The sequence below is a fragment of the Grampus griseus genome (genome assembly GCF_964374135.1).
Source record: "Grampus griseus genome assembly, chromosome: 4".
NCBI classification, from domain to species: domain Eukaryota; kingdom Metazoa; phylum Chordata; class Mammalia; order Artiodactyla; family Delphinidae; genus Grampus; species Grampus griseus.
The window spans coordinates 2,402,650-2,419,890 of NC_138997.1; the positions used below are offsets into that span (position 1 = coordinate 2,402,650).

Below are 17,241 nucleotides of genomic sequence, written 5' to 3' on the forward strand. Positions count from 1 at the left end.
CGTACCGATATTTTACGTAAAGTTCACCAAGGACACATAGTCCACCGTAAGCAGCTGCAAAGGAGCAGCAGATCACCATGGCCCGCTGCAGAGCTGGGAAAGAACAAGTCTTTTAAGAAGTTATCATACATTGGTAGCATCAGGAGCAAAAAAGAAATTGATCTTTCCGGTCAGGCAAGCACTCCCATTCTGAGAAGCTCCAGTTAAAGTGTAATGCAGATGCGTACCTCACATTAGGGAGGGAGGAAGCCCAGACAGACACAGAGAGAATTTTATGTCTAGATTTTCTCGGCGTGCCTTAAAATAAAATTTCATTTCATCAGATTTGATCTTACTTTGTCATTGCAAGTGGTGAGTTAGAAGGGCACGGGAAACTAAAAATAAAGGACTGTTGGAATATTTTCATGTGATCTTTAACATACAAATAGAATCAATTTTAGGCAGGATTCGTTTCAGCTACTTGGATCTTAACACATGGTTTCTGGCTTTGCTGCAAGATTTGGAGATTATTTTCCAGTTTGATGATCTCTAGGAAAATATGTATTCTTCTCCTCTTTAAAAAAAAACAAAACAAAACCCTGAAGTGTAGCACATAGTACTTTAAAATCAAATAAAGGTCAAAATATAGCCTGCTTAGTATATCATTTTTCGAGCACAGAGTAACGCATTGAAAGGCCCAATGTAATGCTGCCAGATTATCTCAGTTTCTAGCGCTAGAATTAATCTCTCAAGACGTCACTTCCACACAGTGTGCAACAGCCTTCTGCAGGCTCCGAGGAGGTGAGAGTGTCTAATTCAGGATCCTGTGATTATACTGAAACGTGGCTTACACCCACGAAACGATAAAAGAATGATATCGTGGTTAAGACAGTTCTACATCCGTGGCACAGGAAATGAATGTCATCTGTGATCCAATAAGGGAGATTTCTGGAGGGCAAGTCATGAGGGAAAGATTGATGGAGAAGCTGGGATTTGAACTCTAAAGGAGCAGATAGACTTTGAGTGACTACCATGGTCTGTTTCTTCCTTTTTATACTCAGCCCCACGAACAGTACTCAAACTTTTATTAATTTCTGTCTTTTTTTAAAGATTTTATACAAATACCTTTTGTATTTTTATTCTTTTCATTTTAAAGGATAAAAACTAACAAAAGTAGAATAGCATAGGATAAATTAAGAGAGAAGGAAAAAAGAGTGACAAAAAAAAGAGCCATGAATGAGTCGAAAAACTGTGCTACACTTGTACACTTGCTAGTGATGAGTCATCATTTGGCTCTAAGATTTCTTACAGCCACAAAGGGAATCAGATCAGTCCCAGAATTCAGCAAACACAGGATAAAAACAACTAATTGTTCAGGAGTACAGTTGTTCTTGGTACTGGGACATAATAAACAATGTCCTCAACAATCTCTTCCCATAAATAGTACAATCAGTTCTTAGGGATCTTTCTTATGACAACTCAGATGTCGTCTGATAGAGATAACACTTTATTCCAATTTATTCAAAAATAATTCAAGGGGGCATATTTTTTTAATGTCACTTATTTAACAGTCACATAAATGGTATATGCTCTGTGCTGGGCACTGTTCTAGTTACAGTAATAACTCAAGGGACCCTCCTAGCAACCCTACTGGTTGGATACCATTATTATTCCGGTTTTACAATTGAGAAAATTAAGACAGAGAGAGAGTAGGTAACTTACCCAAGTCTCCAAGTTAACAAGTGGTGGATTGATGAGTCCCACCAGGTTGTCAGTGTTTTAATCACTAGATTACGCTGCCTTTTCTGGTGGTCTTTGGGTAGATGTGTTGTGATATGACTCAGAAGTAGGATTTAAGACTATAGAAGAAGAGACAAACCCTTTGACTTTCAAGATTTTCTGGCTAAACAGGGCCACTCATCTTTCTCCAAATTTAGTTGAGACATCGAGCCCAGTGTGACCTTCCCAGTCAAGAACCTGCATTACACCCATCTGTTTGGCCAAAGGACCCTCTGCTTTAAATAGTCAGTGGAGTTGGATTTCTCAGATATTGGGCCACCATCTGTGTTATTAACTCCCCCGTGTAATTAGGTTTATAGAAAACAAATAAAATCCTCTTTGGAATAACTTCCTGAATGTCCTTCTGTATAGCTGCCTGGGTGGCTGCCATCTGCAGCCTGGAAGCTTGTCTCCAGATTGATCAATACACCATAAAAAATGAGCACTTCTAAAATTTTTTTACACACCATCCCCCAACTACAGTCTACTTGGAGATTTGCTACAATGGCTATAGCCATCAGTAAAATTAGGTCTGATACCGATTCTTAAAAAAGGAAATATGTTCTTTGTTATAAAGCAGAAACTAACACACCATTGTAAAGCAATTATACTCCAATAAAGATGTAAAAAAAAATAAAAAAGGAGATATGAACGTTATAGTCACATAATGTTTGTTGTTTCTTATTTAGCTTTCCAAGATAATCATAAAAGCCAGTCTTTTAGATTTGATTATAGTAACTAACTTCTTACTATTTTAAATATGTTAATTAAAATTCTGTATAAATAACATGTAGATGATAAAAGAGAATTAATGCTTCCTTTACATTTAAAGTTGATTTGAGTGAGTTCGTTTTATTCTTAGGACTCTAGATGTATTTGAAATGACTAAACTGATATGCTTGAGAGTTTTCTAACCTGTATTTCCAGATTTAGACTACGTTTTTGCACACTTCAGTGGCATCTTCCTTGCAAGTACAGTCTACTTTCTGGCCTACTGTATAGCCATGAAAAATAATCCTAAACTATATCCCAAAGCAGTCTTGCCAGGTAAGAATATTAACGACAGAAACTCTTCTTACTCTGTGAAGTAAATCAGTGAAAGTATCATGCCCTATTCATTTAGCTTGAATAATCGTCTTCTGGAAACCAAGCCATTCTCTGTGTGAGTCCGTTTTTGTGTGTCTGTGTGCGTACGTGTTCATTCCCTCAGTGACTTTGGCCCAGTTCACCGCCAAATATGAAGGATTTAAAAAACATGAAACTGGGTTTGAAATGCCAAGTCATTATTACAGAACCTAGAACTTGAACAATGAATCTAAGATTGTTTCCTGTGCTGAAACATCTTGTGTATTGAGTATCAGACTTTAGTATTTCTTCTTCACCAACTAAGGATGTATATTGAGAGCCAGAGTCCTGGGGCTCTCTCTATATTTTTATTTATCTATCTATCTATCTATTTATTTATTTATGGCTGTGTTGGGACTTTGATGCTGCCCTCGGGCTCTCTCTCTTTGCAGTGATCGGGGGCTACTCTTCATTGAGATGCATGGGCTTCTCATTTTGGTGACTTTTCTTGTTGCAGAGCACAGGTTCTAGGCACGTGGGCTTCAGTAGTTGTGGCTCGTGGGCTCAGTAGTTGTGGCGCACAGGCTTAGTTGCTCCACAGCTTGTGGGATCTTCCTGGACCAGGGATTAAACCCATGCCCCCTGCATTGGCAGGTGAATTCTTAACCACTGCACCACCAGGGAAGTCCTGTATATATTTTTAAAGTGTCAACAAATATGAATCTCCAGTCACTTGGGAAAATAAACATTTTCTCCAAAAATTTAGGGGAAATTATTTTAAAGTTTAAAAAAGTTATGTTAAATGCACATGCTTTTGGATTTAATCAGTTAGGCATTGGTAAAAAAAAAAAGTGTATATATAATGAAAAGTTATAATTTCTCACTTATTTAAGAGTTTGCTGTAATTCGATATGGAATATAGATCCACCAGTAAAATTTTTTAAAGAACAAAATAAAGCATATGTCCGAGATTCACTTTGAGTGCCTGATTCATTTAAGCCAAAGTGTGCCACGGTACCACTATACCGTTATAGAAAATGGTAGGATATTTACTGAATGTCTAGCTAAAGTATCCTGAAAATTTTAGCTGCTATTTTTATTCAAATTCCAGGAGGGTTTTTTTCCCCCCTTAGCTAAGCATCATCTTGAATTTCACATATTTTTTATATTGTCACTAGGGAAAACATTTTCTCCAAAAAGTTAGGAGAAATTATTTTTGAGCTTAAAAATGGCATGTTAAATGTACATGCTTTTGAATTTAATCCACAAGGCATTGATGGTAATATATCTGTGTGTGTGCATATATATACATACACACACACATATATATAATGAGAAATTATATGTATTATAAATATAATGAGAAATTATAATTTCTCACTTATTTAAAAGTTTGCTATAATTCAATCTGGAATATAGGTCCACAAGTAAAGTCTTTTAAAGAACAAACTAAAGCATATGTCAGAGATTCACTTTGAGTGCCTAATTCATTGAAGACAAAGTGTGCCACGGTACCACTATACCATTTTAGAAAATGGTAAATATTTACTGAATGCCTAGCTAAAGTATCAAAACTTTTAGCTGCTATTTTTATTCAAATTCTAGGAGTCTTTTTCCCCTTAGCTAAGCATCATTCTGAATTTCACAGATTCTTATGGTCATGGTTTAGAGTAAATGGTGTTTGCAGAATATGTTCAGACCCAGTGTCTTCCCTGGGTCCCCCTCCACTACCCAATCTTTACCTCAACTACTATTTTGGGTACTTGATTTCATGTCAATAAGGTAAAAGGTGATCTTTATACCCACAGCAGTCAAGAAAAGAGAAATCATTTGGTTTCCAAAATGGTCCCAAAACATGGCTAAAAAACCCATGTTGGCCGTCAGTGTTGATAGGAGTGTGTTGATCTGAGCACTTTAACATTCCCGCTCTACCTGGAGTGTGGATTTTTCAGGAGGGGAGGTGGTTGGTAAACGTGTGGTGTGTGTGTGTTTCAGGATTCCTGTCTGGAATACTCTGGGCCATTGCTACCTGCTGTTGGTTCGTAGCGAACCACTCCCTCAGCGCTGTGGTCAGTTTTCCAATCATCACTGCTGTAAGTAGCTGAACTGCTTTTCCGAATTTTTGTTTTTCAAACGTAAATCTCATTTTTCTCAAGCATTCTTAGTGAATCACTGAAGCCTGTCATGGAGTTTAATTTTTCAGGAGTATAATTAGTATAACAGATTCATGTAGATAAACTGATACCCTCTAATCTCATGTCCTTGATCTCTAAGGGAATATTGCTAACCTCATTTTAGCAGGTTTGTTAATCTTTGATAACCTTGCAGTTTTTGTTCGGACGTTTTACCTAATTTCGTTTGGGATACATTGTAATTTGCTACTGATAACAATATTCATCTCTATATAACAGTTTATAGATGTAAAAAATGCTTTTGTGTGTATTATCACACTTGAATCTCATGACAGCCGTGTGAGACAGAAAGTATTTCGGCCCCTGTTCATAGGGCCCGTCAATATTTTAAGGAAGGCTTTCAGGAAGTGCTGAAGCAAAGTATTGTCTCTGGATGGTAGCATTTATCATGCATTCGTAATGCAGTTTGCTTCATCTGATGTTTTTAGGTGCCAATCATGTAGCACATAGGTAACAGAAAAACAAAAATGTTTCTTTTGACATAGGCAGGACAGGTATTGTCAGGCTTGCGCCCATTTTGAAGATGAGAAAATTGAGGCAATAGCTGACAGAGTCGTCTGAAAGAACATGGCTACGTGGACATCTCAGGGTTTCTCAGGAGAGAGTTTCTTGCATGCAGGACTACATTTTGCCTTTAGTATAGAATCCAATTTAGAATGTTTCAGGTTCCTTATGGTACTAGGACCGAGACACACACACACACACACACACACACACACACACACACACACACACACACGAATTAATTGCTTTAACGTTGAGCTCTTATTTCTACTCTAGTATCTTAGATTGTTAAGTTGTTTACCTGCCTCCCTGCTTCCTAAATCATCATCATAAACAAAATTTGCCTAAAACATTTTAGCAGCACACCTGTGCAAGCCTACAAAACTGATCTTTTCAAACACGTCGTCTGGTCTAAAATACAATTCCATAAAAGTTTGAAACATCCTTAAATTTTAATTTAAATTCTGGGTTTCAAACAGCATATTTTGACAGTTCTGTGTTCATAAAACTGTTGGCTTTATTTTTTATTTGAATTTAGTGGTACACTAAAGTGAACTATTTTAATAGGTTAGGTTTTTTTTAATTTAAAGGGCTCACATTTTGACATTCTTAATTTCTATTGCGGGAAAATGTTATCAACATTGAGCAAGTTATAAGGAATATATATATATATATTTTTTTTTTTTTTTTTTTTTTTTGCGGTACGCGGGCCTCTCACCGTTCTGGCCTCTCCCGTTGCGCAGCACAGGCTCCGGACGCGCAGGCTCAGCCGCCGTGGCTCACGGGCCCAGCAGCTCCGCGGCATGTGGGATCTTCCCAGACAGGGGCACGAACCTGCGTCCCCTGCATCGGCAGGCGGACTCTCAACCACTGTGCCACCAGGGAAGCCCTATGAGGAATATTTTTAAGTTTAAGTCCTCATCATTGGAATGGCGAAAGACCCAAATTTTTTCACAGAAAGGGTTTGTTTCTCATTATTTCAAAGATATTTAATGCTAGAAGTGACCATATAACAGGAAAATGTAATGGGCAATGGGATATATCACTTACCAGTGAAATGCTTAAAAGTAAATTTGTAGAGCAAAGTATACAGTATGATATGCACCTCGACTAGGGATGCAAATGTTATTTGACAGTCATATCCCACTACATAAGGAGGAATGACACATTAAAATAGATGCAGTCATTAATCACATCAAATTTAAGCAACTTTTTGTATAAAATACACAGATAGAATTAAGCCACACAAGACAAACAGAAATACAAATAGAAAATGAAAACTATGATACAAGTGAGAAAGTCAGCAAATAACACAGAGAGTAAATAGTTATGTGATTAAACACTGTTTTACTTTTGCTTGCAAAAGGGAGTGAGACAATGTGATAACTAATTCTTTTTAACTGGTAACATTATTTCCTCAGAAAAGACCAGTTATTTTCTAACACTAATATTTTGTTCGCTTTTGTTTTTTAAACACTAAATTCTTAATAGAATTTATCCTATGGAGCCTTATACAGGGGACGTGGAACAATAATAAATAATATTCTTCACAAAAATTTTATAGTAGATAGAGATATGGTTTTCCTCCTCCTGTTTCTTGTATTAAGTTATGGTAAAGACTTCGCACAAGACAGTAAAGCCCAATTCAGTGGAAATAAACGGCTACGGCAGGTGGGGTGTAGGCAAAGGGCCAGTGGAAGTGGTCACTGTGGCATTTGGAGACTCGCCCATCAGAAGCGTGATTCTCAAACACTGTGATGAAAGCAGGCGTCTCACCCACCACGTGTGGCTTCCTCTGGCCCCTGAGGATTGTTTCCAGGAGGGACAGGTATTTCCGGGAGGTGAGGGCCTAGGTCTTTATTGCTACTGGGCTCTTGCTTGGTTTCACTGTCATTAGTTCAAAGACAGCCTTATCTGTATGCAGAAAAGATTCGGCCCTGCCCTTCAGGATCTTACCTTCTTCTTCATTTTATTTTCATGGTAGAGCTAGACTGGTTTTAATTTTAACTTTTTTTGCTGGAAAATTTCAAAGATACCCATCACCCAGCTTTAACAATTCTGAATACGGTCAGTCTTGTTTCATCAAGAGTGCATTTTTCAAGTCCCAGCAGCATACCCTTTTACCCTAGGACATGTATTTCCATTCTTAGGACCCATTGGTGACTAGACTGAGAGTTCCTTGAAAGCAGCATCTACATTGTTTATTGGCAAATATTCCATTAAAAAGAAAAAAAGAAAAGGAAAAGAGAAAGGAAGGAGAACAGCCCACGTAGCAGGACAGCAGGCTGGGTACCTGTGGTCCCGGTCTTCCTCAAGGAATTGAACGGCCGAATCAGCTTCTCAGGAAGGTGGAGCCTCTCCAGATGGCTCACGCTCACCTTCTTTTCCAAGGCTGACTTATAAATGTGTAATTTGTACTCGTTTACGATAGAAAACTACGCAATCCCAGTGCCAGGACAGCTGTGACTCTTATTTAAGATGCCCTTCTCCGTTGACCGTCCTTTGCCAAACCAGGGTCCACGCACACTTAGACTTCTGCTTGGTACCTCTTGGTATTGTCTTCTCCCACGTACTCTGAAGGGATTAAAGAGGATAAAATTCTTGAGTGACTGTCATGACAGCATTAATATTTACACCCTATTCTATCATTTCCTCCCATCCTGCCCCAGGTCACTATGAATCTGCGAAAGGGCCCAGGTGCTTCTTGTTCGGTTTGGATTTTGAGGCTTAGGACCATACGTCATTGGTAGAAGACAGTTCCTTTGACCTATTTCTCTGGCTCTTTTGATCTTGACTTTTCCAGATCCCAATAAACAGAGAGTAGTGTGTTCCTATTGCTTTGCTCACCTGCCAGCAGTGGAGTCCAGCTTTGCTGAACCAGTCATGTAGACAGTTGGAGTGGTGGAGGGGAAAACAGGCTGGGATTGTTTATTTGAAACTCTTCCAGAGCGTGTGCAGGGTTTGAAAAGGAATCGTCAAAATGCTGATACAGTACACCTTCTACACAAAGACTGCAATTAATCTAAATTCCAGTGTTTTCCTTTCTCAGTGAAAAAAATTAATAAACTTTAATAGCTTCAAGTTTTCAGCTATTTCAGTTTTCAGAATCTTCCTTTTTCCATCTCATTTCTTCTCTTTTGTGCTGTATTATCTCATTCCTGTCTTTGTCTCCTGCTCACTAACCTGTTGTTTATTTTTCCTTACACGGTTTTCCCATCTTCCCATAATACTATCTGCAGCAATCACTAGAGCATAATGTGAGACATAGCTGATTACTGTGCAGTAATATCAGCTAAAGAGAACCTTAAAGTCCATGCTGCTCCCATATGCACATTATTTTTCAGGTCCAAAAGAACACACTAAAATTTCTTTAGTTATGATATTATCTAATGCCAAAGGAAGTTATAAGTTTATTCATACACGTTTTCCTCTTAAGCCCATTTCTAGAATCCTAAGGAACTAGTTCACTAGAAAAAATAAACTATTTGCTTATTAAAATATTTTATTATAAATTACATTAAAGAAACACATTGTATGGCATAAAATATTATAGCATCATCAAAATAATAAAAATGAAAACCATAGAGAAAAAAAAGGAAAAAAGTCTTCATTTTTTCACCTAACGCTACTTAGTTTAACTCAATGGTGAACTCAGATTGAGATTATGAAATTTTTTCCTGACAATATTGTTATATTTTTACAATAGAAGTTTATTTGAGGAAAGTGTCAGATCAGCTCTTCACCTTACTGTATTTGTGTAGAGTACAGTCACAGAAAAATAACCAATTTAAATAAAGTTCTTATTTTTTTTTAAGGGTCCAGGATTTATAGCTGCAATGTGGGGTGTCTTCATGTTTAAGGAAATACAGGTATGTACACGAAAGGTGCAGGTCCAGTTGAGAAGGGTATTTAATACTATGTGTTATTTTCGGAAAATTGCATGCAACATGAATGAATTTGACAGGTCAGATGTTCAAAGTGCTATCATCTCTAACTAGGAAAGAAGATATTAATGATGTGACAATTATTATGAACATGTTTTTCTCCACCCCAACTTCAGGGAAAAATGCTTTAGTTGACTTTATTTTCCTGTAAGAGATTTTGGTTAAATAATCCAATAAAATATGATAGAGGGGAAATTTTATCTACTGTAAAATATGGTAGATAAACAAGATGAAATATTTTTTATCCCAAAGATTAAAATATCCCTGAGGCAAATGGAATTTGGGAATAGATTTTCTGTTGGCTCTCATGCCTCCCAAGGTCTTCCATATCCAACCACAAGCTTTACAGGAAAACAGTGTGGTAATAGGTGACAACTACCTCTTCCCTCGAGTGTAAATGGTGCTGACATTTTTTTTTTTTTTAATTTATTTGGCTGTGCTGGGTCTTTGCTGCTGTACGCAGGCTTTCTCTAGTTGTGGCAAGCGGGGGCTACTCTTCGTTGTGGTGTGTGGGCTTCTCATTGTGGTGGCTTCTTTTGTTGTGGAGCACAGGCTCTAGGTGCACAGGCTTCAGTAGTTGTGGAACGGGAGCTCAGTAGTTGTGGCGCATGGGCTTAGTTGCTCCGTGGCATGTGGGATCTTCCTGGACCAGGGCTTGAACCCATGTCCCCCGCACTGGCAGGTGGATTCCTAACCATTGCACCAACAGGGAAGCCCCCAATGGTGTGGACTTAAAATTGCATTTATCAAATAGTTCTAGGATGTGTGTGTGTATTCTCATTAAAAATTGTTTTAGGATTTTTCCCCTTTACCTTTATTTGTGGAAAAAGTCTTCAGTTGAGCAATCTATCTGAGTAGTATTTTGTAATAGTTTTTACTAAAAAAATATATAAACTAGAGACACTGTCAAGGCATCATAGATATAATACTTTTTGTCTTAATAAGCAGCAAATAATTCCTATTTCTAAGAAGATCTGATGTTGCTAATCTCTGGGAGCCATAAAGTGAACATGTCACTGGATAATTCTTAAAATGATTATTCAGCTTTACATTTAAAACATCATTTCATTCATTCCAAATGAAATGTTTTGACTTAGAAAGCCATAAGATGTTAATACAAGTAAGATTTTCAGATTGAAGAAGTAACAAATTTGTTTAGAAGGTATTTGGATCATGGTCTTAATTTTTGTGTTTTTAAATTTACAAGACAATTTAAAACATTTATAGACCCATAAGTTACTTTTGTGCACATGGTTCTTACTTATTTTAGTTAGGGTTGCTTTCCACAGAAAGTAATTCTATGCCTAAGGCATGCTGTAAATCTCTTTGCCAATATTTCATCTGCCTCGTGAAGGATAACGATTTCTATAGAATTGGGTATTATCCAGCATAACACTCTGAAGCCTTAGAAAAGAACAAGTAAGTAACCATAGCTTATTTACAACTATAGATATAAATAAGCACAAACTAAGAATAGATTTATTATGAAGCATTTAAAAATTATTTTAGTCACTACCACAGTAATAATGATACTGAATTTAAAGTCTTCTTCCCTAGATACAAGAACTCCCTTGAGAGAGAGAATCCCTAACCATTGGGCCTCGTGTTAATTCTTCAGAGTCCTCTAAAAAGACACTAAGCACATTCAAAGAAATGTTTTTTTAAGACACCTCTTAAAAAATCAGCTCAGGCCAAATAGAGGAGGAACTTTGAAAAATGATAAAACATGAGCAAGTAGGGTTTAATTCAGGAATGCGAGGATGGTTCATAATATGCAAGTTAATTAATGTAATTTATTATACTATTAGATAAACAGAAAGAAACTCTGTGACAATATATATTCAAAAGGCACTTACTAAAATTAAAAACCAGTTTTTAATTAAGAAAACAACCTCTTACAATAGTAGAAACCTCTTACAAATAGGAGGAAGCTTTAGTTGATACAAGATGTCTATCAAAAAACAATAGCAAATATGTAACTAAGGTGAAACATAAGAGTTCTCTGTCAATTCTATCTCAATAGAACTGAAAAAAATAAGAGTTCTCTGTAAGTTGGAAGTCATAGATTCTCCATCATTGCTATTATTCAGTATTTTCTGGAGATCCTGGCCAGTGTGATAAGATAAAATTAAGAAATAAGAGGACTAGATAGAGGAGAGAAAATTGTCATTTGCATATAACATTCTCTTCTTTAAAAATTTAAGAGTATCAGCTGAAAATCTTGAGACCCAATAAGATCATTTACTAAGGCACTGAAATATAGGATAAATATTCAATCAATAGCTTTCCAATATGTCACCAAGAACCAATTAAAAAGAGGAAAATAAATGCTATTAATACCTACAAAAAATTATAAAAATAAAAGAAAATAATTAACAAGAAACGTGCTGGATTTATAAAATCTTTTCCTCTACTGCAGAAGTTTACTACAAAACATAAAAGACTATCAGAGCAAATAGGAGACTCATATGTCCCTGATGGGACGGCTCACTGTGGTTTAGGCAGCACCCCCAATTACATTCAGTGTAATTCAGATAAAATCCCAGTGTGTTTGATCTGCAGATTTGAGAGTGAGTGCAAAAGTTTGGCCAAGTATGTAAGTAAAAATAGAGAGAGGGCAAAGCTGAAAGCACAGCGAGTTTTGCTGACCTCTTAACTCTAGTTTAAAAAGCCTTACAAATCTGTCTACAAACAGAACTTAAGGTGTGTCCAGCGATACTTGTTCAATGCAGATACTGAGTTGCCTCTTGACAGCAACTTTAAAGGAAAGTTTTAAATACTTCCCATGCCAACGAGTTTAACAAAGAGTTATCAACTAGACAGTGATACCAAAATCCTATCTGAATTTTTTAAATTATTTTTCTTAAAAAGAAGATAAAACCGTAGAGCAAAACAAAACCAAGACGGTTACCTTTATGACTCATAGGTCCTATCAGCTATGTCTTGAAGCAGTCCTCAAAGACACGTATTTAAAAGTCTACAGCCTGGAGCAATAAGGACTTAATGGGAGATCCAAGCCCTTTTTGAGTGAAAGAGTTTAACGATTTTATTTCATTTTAATGACATCAGTGCTCTGTTTGTCCGCTTTGCCCTTGAGACCTTCTTTTATATCTGATATCTGTTCTTCTTTGGGAAGGTTGTTTTAGAATCTTATATTTAGCTATTGTAAACTAGACAGACATCATATTTTTAGCAACACATTTTAGTCAGTGTGTCCACAGAAATCCCAATGTAGGGGATTGTTACCACAGCAATTTACAGGTCCATAGCAACGCCCAGATAAAGAATGAGATGATTTGTCATTTTAGTAGCTGTCTCAGAAATCCAAGTTAAACACTTTTCTTTGCTTCGGGAAGGAATGTTAGCATGATCTTTCTAAGAGTCAACATTCACCTTTGACAAAGGAAAACTATTTTGCCCAAATATAATCAGTCTTTTTATCTAGGACACTAGGCAGTTTGGACAGATTCTTAACCTTAAAAGGGAAAAAATTTTACCCCCTAAGGACATTGTTCTTCTGTCTACATAGACAATAAAATAGAGAGCTTATGAGGTGTTCACATAATTAGGTGGTAAAGTGCTGATAAGTGAGGCCCCATATATTGTTCTTTATTTCAGTGATTGCATCAATTGGCTAATTTACAAAGCACATTTGGAAATTGCCCGAGTGTATTGATTCTTTGAACAAATATTTATTGAGCGCCCACTCTGCACCAATACTGGCATCTAGGCAAAGGCTGCAATCTTTAAGACTAAGAAAAAGATGTCAGGGACCCTTAACGCCTTCGTGCAGGAGTGTGTGTGTGTGTGTGTGTGTGTGTGTGTGTGTGTGTGTGTGTGTAAATAGGCTGCCCTGTGCCTGGCGAGGATTTGTGCTGTCTTTCACTTGTAGAGCTTGAATTAGAGTGACTTCTGGTAGGGTTGGTGCTGACAGTGAATCAGGTAATTCAACCAGCCCAACCCAACTTGCAAAGACCACTGTGGTCATCAAACAGACGCAAAATCACCCACTTTAACCCAACTGTTTATTAAGATGAAAAAAAAGGGGATATACCTTTTTGACTATATATTAATTGTCATTAATCTTAAAAAAAAGCTGGTAATAGTATCATATGATTTGACTATCAGGAGATCTCAGTGTAATTGAGACCCTATATTACTTGCCTCAGAGTATTGGGTCTATATTTAAAGAGCTATATAGACAGACTGGCAATCATTCAGAAGGAGACATCCAGGACCGTGCGGGAGCTTGAAACCGTTCCATTTGAAAGATAGTCAAAGGAGCTAAAATACTGACCAGGGAAAAAGATGCTTCAGGGATAAAAGACATTTATTTTTCAATGTTTGAGGGTTTATCTTGTGGAAGAGAGATTAGAATTGATCTATCCGTACCCCTAGAGATTGGACTTATGAGAAATACAATATTTCTACTGCGCACAAGACGGTATTTCTTTGTTAAGGTACAGAGGGACTGGCTGCAGTGGGAAGTGGTCCTCCGTGCTTCCATCTTTAAGACAACATAGCTGGGCGAGTAAGCTCCATCTCTGTTTTTCCCTTGCCCTTTAGACTGGTCTCTGTCTCTCCGTCTTCACTGCATTGTTTCCGCCCAGGAGGACTGCAATCACCTTCTCATTGGTCCCCTTGCATCCCTCCTGGCTCCCTCCAATCTGTTCACCATCTGCAAAAGCGTGGGCTTTACAAAATGCAAATCCCATCTTTTCGCCACACCCAGCTCTGCCCATTCCTCCGATGTTTTCCCACTGCTTGGAAAAATAAAACCAAAAGTAGAGCATGGCCTCTGAGATGCCTGTGTGCTCAGGCCCATAGCTTCCAACCTCATCGAGCTCCACCTAACTCACGGCTGTAGCCTCTTGGACCTTCTCTTAATCCCTGGCGAGTACCATGTTTCTCTTGCAGCAGAGCTCTAAACACACATTCCTTCCACCCAGGATCTCTACCAGCTGCCCTCCTTCCCTATTCAGTTCATTGATACTTAGAAGCTCAACTCAACCTCAAACCTCCCACCTTAAGATTCCTTGGTAACACACAAACAGCCTTGGGCGTTTGCTTATTAGCCTCTCTCTGTCTTTTAACAAGCCTTTCTGTAATGATTTTATTCATTTCTGTCTCCCATATTATGTGAGTAACTGAATAGGGGCACGTTTTTGTTCACCGTTTTAACCCCAGCAAGTGTGGATGCATAGTGGGAGCGCACATGTGTTTACTGAACGGTTAAAGGATGGAGGATCTGTGGGGTTTCCAGAGAGTCAGGAAGATCAGGCAGAGGGGGTAGCAAAAAACATACAGGAGGTAGACCAGATGGTTACTAAGGTCCACAGCAATGTTGAGAGTCTGTGCTTTTTGCATATTTGGTTCAGGTTTTCTTAATGACAGTTATTCATTTTTATTACTTAGGGTCGACAAAACTACCTGCTGATGATACTTGCATTTTGCATCATCTTGGCTGGAGCCTTATGCACAGCTTTTTCTAAAATCTAACAACCACAAGGCCAGCAGATGGCAGCAGTGCTTGAGAACACATCTCTCCTGGACACAGAGACTGTGCTGAGAACAAGGTTCATGTTCATACAGCAAATGGATCTCCAACCATCCCGGATTAGGGTAAATGATATTTTTCCCCCACAAATGTGAGAATGAAGGAAAACACTTTCAGTCGAGCATAAAAATGAGAAATTCTTCTAATGAACTATTTATGAAGCATTACATCCAAGGATGCTGCTTTAACGACAATATGTACTTACTGGTGCATAATCTAGAAAACCGTGTGGATTTCGTATACAAAGAACTTGGTACATGTCCAAATTTCCAACATATGAACCTCATTAGTGAAGAGAGGCATAAAAATATTTGGGAAGGAGTGGGAAGAAGACTTATAGTGGAATTAGAATCCAAAGATATCTGGGGCCTTTGCGAGAAAAAGTAAATGTCAGAGTTGGTAACAGAATGTGAAAAGGGCCATTTCATTATTTTTAGCCCAGACTTATTTTAACCTCAAATGAATGTTGCCCAGTTCTCCATCACCCACCTGACTTAGCTCAAAGTGCCTTTTGATTATCTCCAGATAAAATCCATCCTCAGAGAACAAAAACTTCCACCGTTGAGAATGTGTGTAACACATATACATACATAAACAAGTACACACATGAATACACATGCATATATGTATGTACTACTCCAAATTGGGGGGAGATTCTAGAATTGGTGAAGTGAGAGTCTAGCTTATGGGAGTGAGAATTTTAAGGGACCAACACACTCCTTTAGATGTACAATTTAATTTTTTTTTCTGAAATATACTTTTCTAAAATCCCTCTTGTAACCGGTGGCTTTCTTCCTGTTTTAACTGGCGGTTTCCACCAGGTAAAAGAAAATCACAGAAAATGATAGTGTTCTTTAAGAAAACTGAAATGGAACTGCTAGTACAATGTTTATCACCGTGGTTCCCAAACTGTCAAAATAGTCGAATTAAAAAACCTGGAAGAGGGCTACCCTGGTGGCGCAGTGGTTGAGAGTCCGCCTGCCGATGCAGGGGACACGGGTTCGTGCCTCGGTCCGGGAAGATCCCATGTGCCGCGGAGCGGCTGGGCCCGTGAGCCATGGCCGCTGAGCCTGCGCGTCCGGAGCCTGTGCTCCGCAACGGGAGAGGCCACAACAGTGAGAGGCCCGCGTACCACAAAAAAAAAAAAAAACCTGGAAGAGTGCTGTGTCAATTTCACCCACTCCCTCTCCTAGAAGCACTTTACTTTGTTGCTAGGACAGGCAGAAGGTGTGTGACTCCCTAGCTAATCTGTATGGGTTCAAATCCCGCCTCTGCTTCATCTTAATTGTGTGACTTTGGATAAAGGTCCTGCACCCCCTGTATCAGATTCCCCATCTGTAAACTGGAGATAAGGGTAACATCCATCTCACATGGTTACTGGGATGTTCAAATTAGTGAAAATCTGTGAAGTATTTTCATGAGTGTCTGGTGCTTGGCAAATATATAATTCTTTTTTTTAATTCACTTTTGGCCGCACTGGGTCTTCGCTGCTGCGCGGGCTTTTCTCTAGTTGCGGCAAGCGGGGGCTACTATTCATTGCGGTGCACAGGCTTCTTATTGCGGTGGCTTCTCTTGTTGCGGAGCACAGGCTCTAGGCACGCGGGCTCAGTAGCTGTGGCTCGCGGGCTCTAGAGCGAGGGCTCAGTAGTTGTGGCACACGGGCTTAGTTGCTCCGCGGCATGTGGGATCTTCCTGGGCCAGGGCTTGAACCCGTGTCCCCTGCACTGGCAGGCAGATTCCTAACCACTGTGCCACCAGGGAAGTCCCTCTAATTCTTAGCTATTGTCATATGTCTTGTTTGAGAAAGAAAGCCTGTGTCTGTAGATTGGAGAATACTTTGTAAGAGCTACTCCTCTCACCACCATCCACACTCAAACAACTCCTTATGCCTCTGTAAGAGCTCAATTTAAAAATGATCCTGGAGTCCCTGTTTAATTGTTGAAATGTGAATATGAATAAATATTTGATTGTAACATCTTCCAAAAATTCATTTTAACCTAAAGTGTTGATATCTTTGAATCAACTGACATGATACGAAGCTATTTTTCTTGTTTAAATATATTTTAAAATTTTATATTAATGGCATTGAATTATTCTTTAGCTGAGGTTGCCAGTTTGTATGCAAAATTTTAAATGTGAAGTAAAGCAATTGCAGAGGAAAAATGCAAAAAAAAAAATCTTATTACCACTCCACAGTTTCTGCTACCAGATAGTGCCTATA

At 38.3% G+C, this 17,241-nt stretch overlaps 1 protein-coding gene across 1 annotated transcript in view; it reads left to right on the forward strand.

Moving 5' to 3' along the window:
• TMEM144 (transmembrane protein 144) overlaps nucleotides 1–16,938 on the forward strand; it is a 48,894-nt gene extending 31,956 nt beyond the window's left edge. The window contains exons 10-13 of the mRNA XM_082653579.1: nucleotides 2,686–2,805; nucleotides 4,819–4,916; nucleotides 9,335–9,388; nucleotides 14,879–16,938. Coding sequence (XP_082509705.1) covers nucleotides 2,686–2,805; nucleotides 4,819–4,916; nucleotides 9,335–9,388; nucleotides 14,879–14,962 — 356 coding nt within the window. The 3' untranslated portion in view covers nucleotides 14,963–16,938. The remainder of the gene's footprint in view (nucleotides 1–2,685; nucleotides 2,806–4,818; nucleotides 4,917–9,334; nucleotides 9,389–14,878) is intronic.
• Nucleotides 16,939–17,241: the final 303 nt, after the last annotated feature.